At 47.0% G+C, this 7805-nt stretch overlaps 2 protein-coding genes across 2 annotated transcripts; both read right to left on the bottom strand.

Annotated features, from left to right (window-relative positions):
* Positions 1–1954: 1954 nt before the first annotated feature.
* Positions 1955–2314, bottom strand: LOC135710067 (uncharacterized). Its single transcript, XM_065232516.1, has one exon. The coding sequence runs from the start codon at positions 2312–2314 to the stop codon at positions 1955–1957; it is 360 nt and encodes a 119-aa protein (XP_065088588.1).
* Positions 2315–3298: 984 nt separating this feature from the next.
* Positions 3299–6158, bottom strand: LOC135710066 (uncharacterized). Its single transcript, XM_065232515.1, has 3 exons — positions 5986–6158; positions 4036–5920; positions 3299–3880 (listed from the first exon to the last, which is right to left on the bottom strand). The coding sequence occupies exons 1-3, from the start codon at positions 6156–6158 to the stop codon at positions 3299–3301; spliced, it is 2640 nt and encodes an 879-aa protein (XP_065088587.1).
* Between the last annotated feature and the right edge of the window lie 1647 nt (positions 6159–7805).

The raw sequence follows: 7805 nt of genomic DNA, 5'->3' as shown, positions 1-7805 counted from the left end.
TGCCTACCTCTTTGCCAGGTCCTAGGCGGTTGCATCTTCGGCAGAAGCGGCTAAATTAATGTATATTTTATTCAGCGTAAATTCGTGTCATATAGCATAAAGGTAGCGCTTTTCATAGGGAGCGACAAATTGCCAGCTGCTGCAAACGACGGATCTCCAAAGGGGAAAGGGGCCTGATCTGTTAGGATTAGACAGTCGACTGCTGCTTCGGGGGGAAAGGTGAATATAGTAGGAAGCGTTCGATTGTAAAACGAGTGTTTGGCTGATGAGGAGCACTAAATTACGGCTAGCTGGATGGGAGCTGTAAAATTTTTATGAGAAGATAATTTACACGTTATTTGTCAGGTGTCGGCCATTTGTCTTGTTCGAACATGCCCGAGAGGAGTATTTTGTTTTCCCTAGAAATGGAACAGTGAGGATGCATATTGTAACAGAGAGAAGTGTTAACAGTTTTAGAAGGCAATCTTATAGCGAATTTGTTCATCCAGTTCCAACCCGTGCGAAATCGAGCTTACTGCCAGTGTGATCCTCAACCTGAGCCAGGATACAAACACAAACGTTCACACTGACGTTTGCAAGACAACATGCAAACCCAATATTGATACCCGATTTAGGTTGGAACTGAATCACAAACAAATGCGCTATTAGTGATTGGCAGATGAGCTTTAGATTTTGCAAATAAGATCTTTATATAGCTGGTGGTGGTGTTACTGTCGAAACAAAATGTGCTTCGGAAACTTACCCATCAAAGGTCTAAATTCTTCATAATTGGTGATTTAATTGCAAAACACCGCTCATAGAATAAATTTGGAAGGAATCCTTCGCGGTCCCTATTCAAAAAGTTGCTGGAACGATTAAAGTCGACGAGTTTCGTCCCATCTAGACGTTGCACACATCAGAAAAAAAATGTAGAATTTGTTGTTAAAGGCCAGCTGTTGGAGTATTTAAATAGTAATAGTTTGTTGATACCAGAACAATCGGGATATCGGGAAGGTCATTCATGTGAAACCGCGTTGAATTTGGTATAATCGAAGTGGAAAAATAACTTGGAGTGTAAAGATACGATTGTTGCTATTTGTTGAGACTAAGGGTTATAACACTCACTGGAGGTTCCAAATTTTATTCTGCGACCTGTTGCGGTGGAAGAATTGGCAAAGACTGACAATGACAACTTAATGTATAAACCTCTGCGGCAGCAGACACGAGAAGAATCCTCACAAACAAAATTAAGTGTGTGTTGGTGGTGGTGTCTCGTATTAAGGTTCAATTTACTTTGATGCATTTTCGAAAAAATCAAAAGCATTTTTTTTCGACGCATTATTTCAGATTGCTAAAAACTCGCGTCATTTTGTGTAGAATAGCAAAAGGAATCGAATAGTGCGAGCATTTTGCAATCTGAACTAATGCGTCGAAAAAAACTGCTCTTGAATTTTTCGAAAAAGCATCAAAGTAAATTGAACCTTAAGAGGATTCGGCAGCACTGGTCGAAGGCGAAGTTACACCACATCGCAAAGAATAACGTTAACTACAACATCGCCACCACCTTAAAAACATGATTTTCAAAATTCAAATGCAAATGGCAAATTAACAAACAAATTAAAATTGGAATGGTTCCATTCAAATTTTCCTCTTGGAGTACTTCAGGTTGGTTCTCATCCGATGGCAGTTGACTGTACTCTGTCTCCTCCATCGGTAGCATACACATTCTGGTGATTGGTTGTACGATGACTCCTCGGTTTGTGCGCAATGAGACGACTCGAACTAGGTTGTCATTGCCAGGATAAACGGCAATTATTCGGGCCAAGGGCCATTTCACTGGTATCTGATACTCGTCGGTTAGCACGACTAGTCTCCCCGGCTGGATGTCTGAATTGGGATGACAGACTTTCGTGTCGCGTTGCAGCTCCAGCAGGTATTCCGTCCTCCAATGGTGCCAAAACTGCTGGTAGATACCCTAAAGCTGGTGGTAGTGACCGAGGTGATTCAGCGGCGTTCGATGCAGGTCGTGTTCGGGGAGCGAGTGCATTGAGCCACCGATCAGGAAATGCGCCGGAGTGAGCGCAGCGATGTCATTCGGTTCCTCACTTAATGGTACGATGGGACGCAAATTCATGCTCGCTTCGATTTGCGTCAACACGGTACTGAGGTCCTCGAAGGATAGCTTGGAATTGCCGAGTTGTCGCTTGGCCACTTTCACTGCTGCCTCCCACAATCCTCCGAAATGCGGTGCCTTCGGTGGACTGAAGTGCCAGGTGATCCGCTCACAAGTTCGGTCCGATGTGATCTGATGCCTTCGCGTTTCCTCTTGCAGCATTCGGTAGACCTCATCCAGTTCATTCGAAGCTCCTTCAAATTCTTTCCGTTGTCCGAATACAGATCGGTGGGAAGTCCACGACGGGCGATGAAGCGTCGAAGTGCAGACAGGAATGCTGGAGTCGAGAGGTCACTCACCAACTCGATGTGTACGGCCTTGGTGCAGAAACAGACGAAAATGCACACGTAAGCCTTCGTTGCAGCAACTCGCTTGTGTACTGGTTTGACGTAGACCGGTCCAGCATAGTCCACTCCAGAAACAGCAAACGGTCGACCAAGCGTGATTCGGTGTAGAGGAAGTTGACCGATCTGTTGGTTCGCCGGAACGGGGTTGACTCGAGCGCATCTATAGCACGTACGAATGACACTACGGACGAGTCGTCGATCGTGGATTGGCCAATACTTCTCTCTCATGGCCGCGAGAGTAAGGCGGCCGCCACCGTAGATGAGCGATTAGTGGTAGGATTTGGCAATTAGGCGGGATAGAGGATGGTTGCTTGTTTGGATAGGAAAGACTGGTCTTAAAAGCTTAGTCTCTCCCCTACCCGAATGGTTCCATTAGGGTCTAGAAATGGTGCCACAGACGAGTTGACGATCGCCTTCCGACAGCTTTGCTGTTTTGCAGGTCTCGGATCTCCTCATGGAAGGCATTTGCTTGAGCCAGTTGAATCAGTGTTCGTTCGGCGACGTTCAGCTGTTCGACAGTTAGGGATATACTGGGAAGCGAACCAGTAAGTGGAAATGGTTGCGTACGGGCTTTACTACGAAGATTGGCGATGAACCAAAGGATGTAGCCGGTTACGCGAAGTAGGCGGTCGTATGAGGAAAACCTGGCGATGATTGGGTTGACAACGCTGGATACTTCATGGATCCTTGTTACCGCAGTGATCAGCTTACGTCGTTCCTTTCCGGCCTCCGGATACTCAGGGAGCTTCGTGACAGGCCATTCCTTTTCTGGTTGTGACAGCCATTCGGGACCCCTCTTTCACAATTCGCTGGCCAGAAAGTCGTCAACGTGCATGCCGCGGGATACAAGGTCCGCAGGATTGTCCTTACCGGCGATGTGATTCCAGAACGCACTATTCGTCGAACTTTGTATTTCCGAAACTCGGTTATCTACAAAGGTTTTCCAAGTGTTGGAGAGTGCTCGTAGCCACTGCAGGGTAACTGTTGAGTCCGACCAAAATAGTGAACTGGTGATGGAAATCTGGAGCGCCTCAACGATCCGAGAATGGAGTTTGGCTGCCACGTCCGCAGCGCACAGTTCCAAGCGCGGCAGCGAGATCTTCTTCAGCGGTGCGACTCGTGATTTACAAGCAAGGAGTTCCACGCGAATCTTTCCAGTAGAATCCACACACCTAGCATACGTAAACGCTCCATAAGCTGATTCCGATGCATCAGAGAACGTATGGAGCAAAGCGTATCTGCTGACACGGAAATATGCAACTTTCGGAATCTGTCCTGCAAACTCTTCCCACGAACTCGCAATATACGGAACTTCGTCGTCCCAACCACACGGAAGCAACCACAACCGTTGCATCAGCATCTTGCCCCTTATGATAATCGGCTATATCAACCCCAAAGGATCAAACAGTTGTGAGATTGCGGAAAGAATGGAGCGTTTAGTCGGAGCCCCCTTGTGCTGATGGATCTTAAGTCAAAATGGAGATTGTCAGATTCGGGTTCCCAGGAAGTGCCGAGAGCTTTCACTGTTTCATTTACTTCGAACTTGATCGACGACTGCGTGCCAATTTCGTCGGATGAGAGACCTGAGAGGACCGATAACTGGTTGGATGTCCACTTCCGAAGTTCGAAGCCGCCTTTCTTCAGAAGTTCACTCAGTTCCGTCCTCAATTGTACAGCGTCTTCGATGGTTTGGGCTCCACCAATAAAGTCATCAACGTAGAAGTTTTTTACGAGGTTTGGTCCAGCCAGTGAATATGTGCTGCCCTCATCAATAGCCAGCTGCTGCAGCGTGCGTGTAGCAAGGAAAAAGGATGGACTCAAGCCATATGTCACCGTCATCAACTCGAAAATTTCGATTGGATCTGACTGGCTGAACCTCCACAAGATCCTCTGGAAGAGTGTATCGTCCGGATGGAGTAGGACTTGTCGGTACATTTTGGCAATGTCGCTGACCAGTGCGACAAGAAACGTCCGGAACCGAAGAATGATTGACAGGAGATCGTCCTGTACCACGGGGCCTACTAACAGAGCTTCGTTTAGGGAAAAGCCTGTAGAGGTTTTGGACGACGCATCGAAGACTACACGTACCTTTGTCGTCGTGCTGGCTTCCTTCACCACCGGGTGATGCGGGAGATAGTATCCTTTAGACTGGTTCTTCCTGCTGTCTTGAACACGACGCATATGACCAAGGGAGAGATATTCCGCCATAAACTTGTGATATTCTTCCTTCAGTTCAGGATTACGCTCGAGTCTTCGTTCGAGTAAATTGAATCGGTTGAGTGCCATTGACTTGGAGTAGCCGATCAGCTCGTCAGAGTTGGATCGACGAGGCAGGTGTACCATGTATCGCCCCTCTGGATCTCTCGAAGTGGTAGAAGAAAACAGTTCTTCGCACTGCTTCTCCTCTAATGAATAATCGGACTGGACCGGCAACTCTTCAACCTTCCAAAATCGCTCGATGCTCTCTTCCAGATTGAACAGGGATACCGCTACAATGGAGCGTGGAAGATCCTGACTTATAGTAGGTACTTTGCTTCCTGAGCCAGACACTAACCACCCGAAAACGCTGTCGATCAGCGTGGGAAGCGATTCAGGCAAGTTGATCCTGTTCGCCGATTGGAAGAATGAGAAGAAATGTTCAATCCACTGAATCATGTCTATTGGCACACGCTTATGGAACTGGGGATCAGCCAGGAAGAGCTTCGGTGGAAGGTTCCAATGATCTACTGGAACATTGTGGACGGGTATCTCAGGAGTGACCTTCGGAAGAATCAGGAAATCGGCATCCACGGAAAAGTTCTCCTTCCTGGACCGGATCTGAACGTGAACGTACTCCCTCACGTTCTGTGTTTGTGGACCAATTCCCTGGACAAGAACTTTCGTCTTGCTTCGCTTCAGCCTTGGTAATTGAGCCATCTTCTCGGTTATCAGGTAGGGTTGGGATTCACAATCCAACAGAGCACGTGCCAAGTGCTCCTTGCCATAGCGATCAACGACCACAACGATTGCTGTTAGCAGGAAAACGTTTATCTCAATCTCTTGAGGCTGTAGACTGCAGTTGGTCTCCGTTGGTTGGGTGGATGCGGCTGCCGATAGAACGGACGGTGTTGACTCGTCACTCGCTGAGGCCAGATTTACGTTGGCAGACGCCTGCGTCTCATTACTTGATCCGGAGGTTATTGGATTGTCTCCGAATCCGGAATGGAGTAGAGAATGATGACGCCTCTTGCAAAACCTGCACATGTATCTCGACGGACAGTTCCTCGAGAAATGATCAGACCGGAAACAGTTCAAGCAAAGCCGATTCACGTTGACCAGGGTCAGCCGGTCAGCTGCACTCATTTTCTCGAACTTCATGCACTTCACCAACGGATGGCGCTGTTCACAAACATAACACTTGATGGGAGGACTATCGAGACCGCTGCATGGGACGAAAATTCCATGTTGGAGGTTTTTCGAGTGGAAGAAACATGAGAGGTGACGTACTGTGGCGGCGGTTGAGCGTGATAGACCGAAACGGACTCCCGTACACGGATGCGCCGATGCAGGAACTCAATGAGAGCATCGTAGGTTCGGTTCTCGGTCGTTGATGCATGATCTTCCCACGCCTTGAGAGAATCGTCCGGGTGAGACCAAGGTAGACTACTTCCCTCGAACATTCAATGGGAGTGCTATCAAGATGGATCTGGACGTTAGCAGACGGAACAAGCCGAGGTGAATTCGAGTGTGGAAACAGAATGGTTTGTGTTTTAGCTGCATTGATACAAATCTTCGAGCTTTTGAAATAGTCGGACAGAACATCTAGGCCTGATTGTAGTTCACTCGCCGGAGCACGGATCACTCGCAGTGTTGGGAAAATATCAAAAAATCAAATCTCACCAACGCCCAAGATCACGCTTGATTTTCGTAGACAAAAATCAACAAGCAAACAACTGCGGTTGATTTTGCAAGCTGTGATATCGCAGCTCGGAATATCAAGCTAACAAAACTCATCAACTGCAAATCTCACCAAACTGTGGTGAGATTGAGTTTAATGGTTTTTGCTTTACACCCGAATGCAAGCGAAACTTCCATAATGGCTTGCAGCAGACACTTCGCGTCTGCCATCGGTGAAGTTAAAAAAAGAGATAGCAAACTATGCTTTCTGTTTCTAAGAAAACAATGTGCAATGGAATCATTTTTGTGTCGAGTCAACTCTCAGCTTGATTTTTGCACGTTGTGAATAGTCTCGCCATATCAAAGGAGCTTGTAAAATCAATATCAAGCATGATATTTTGTTCCAATATCATGCGTGATATTGCGAGTGCATGAGAGCGGAATAATATCAATTGATTTCTGATTTTGCCAACACTGATCACTCGACCCTTATAAAGGGTGATACGGTCAAAATTTGGTCAAGGGAAAACGCGTGTAAATCGGTGAAATCGTTTATTTAAAAAATCAAATTAAATTTCTTTTTCAAGTTCAATTAGTATAAAATTCAGGAAAAATATTCAGTTAGGCTTCCGCTTTTCCAAATCCGAATTGCCGGGCCTTACGCTTGACCCCTGCCATCAGATTTTGTACAGCCACCTTGTCCACCTTCTTCGCCGCAGAAAACCAGTTTGCCTTGAACTGCTGCTCGCCCTTAGCAGTTTTTTTGGTCTTCTTTAGGTTCCGCTTGACAATAGCCCAGTATTTCTCAATTGGGCGGAGCTCTGGCGTGTTGGGAGGGTTCTTGTCCTTGGGAACCACCTGCACGTTGTTGGCGGCGTACCACTCCATGGCCTTTTTACCGTAATGGCAAGATGCCAAATCCGGCCAAAACAGTACGGAACAACCGTGTTTCTTCAGGAAAGGCAGCAGACGTTTATTCAAACACTCTTTCACGTAAATTTCTTGGTTGACAGTCCCGGAAGCTATGAAAATGCTGCTTTTCAAGCCACAGGTACAGATGGCTTGCCAAACCAGATATTTCTTTGCGAACTTTGACAGTTTCATGTGCTTGAAAACATCTGCTACCTTTCCCCTTCCTTTTGCCGTATAAAACTCCTGTCCCGGAAGCTGCTTGTAGTCGGCTTTGACGTAGGTTTCGTCGTCCATTACCACGCAGTCAAACTTCGTCAGCATCGTCGTGTACAGCCTCCGGGATCGCGCTTTGGCCGTCGTATTTTGTTTATCATCGCGATTTGGAGTCACTACCTTCTTGTAAGTCGATAGTCCGGCTCGTTTTTTGGCTCGATGCACGGTTGTAGACGATACACCCAGCTTATTTGCGGCATCTCGGAGAGAGAGGTTAGGGTTTCGCTTGAAACTACCGGCAACTC

This window comes from Ochlerotatus camptorhynchus, unplaced genomic scaffold (genome assembly GCF_037179485.1).
Source record: "Ochlerotatus camptorhynchus isolate MF236.1 unplaced genomic scaffold, CSIRO-AGI_Acam_v1.1 ptg000370l, whole genome shotgun sequence".
Taxonomy (NCBI): Eukaryota; Metazoa; Arthropoda; class Insecta; order Diptera; family Culicidae; genus Ochlerotatus; species Ochlerotatus camptorhynchus.
This window is presented reverse-complemented; position numbering and strand designations above follow the sequence as displayed.

Bases quoted from the DNA above. Each gene is read 5' to 3' on its own strand.
- LOC135710067 (XM_065232516.1), bottom strand. From the start codon at position 2,314: ATGCTGCAAGAGGAAACGCGAAGGCATCAGATCACATCGGACCGAACT.
- LOC135710066 (XM_065232515.1), bottom strand. From the start codon at position 6,158: ATGTTCGAGGGAAGTAGTCTACCTTGGTCTCACCCGGACGATTCTCTC. The intron at 5,921-5,985 runs GTACGTCACCTC...CGTCCCATGCAG, and splicing joins CACGCTCAACCGCCGCCACA to CGGTCTCGATAGTCCTCCCA. The intron at 3,881-4,035 runs GTAAATGAAACA...GGGTTGATATAG, and splicing joins AGTCGTCGATCAAGTTCGAA to CCGATTATCATAAGGGGCAA.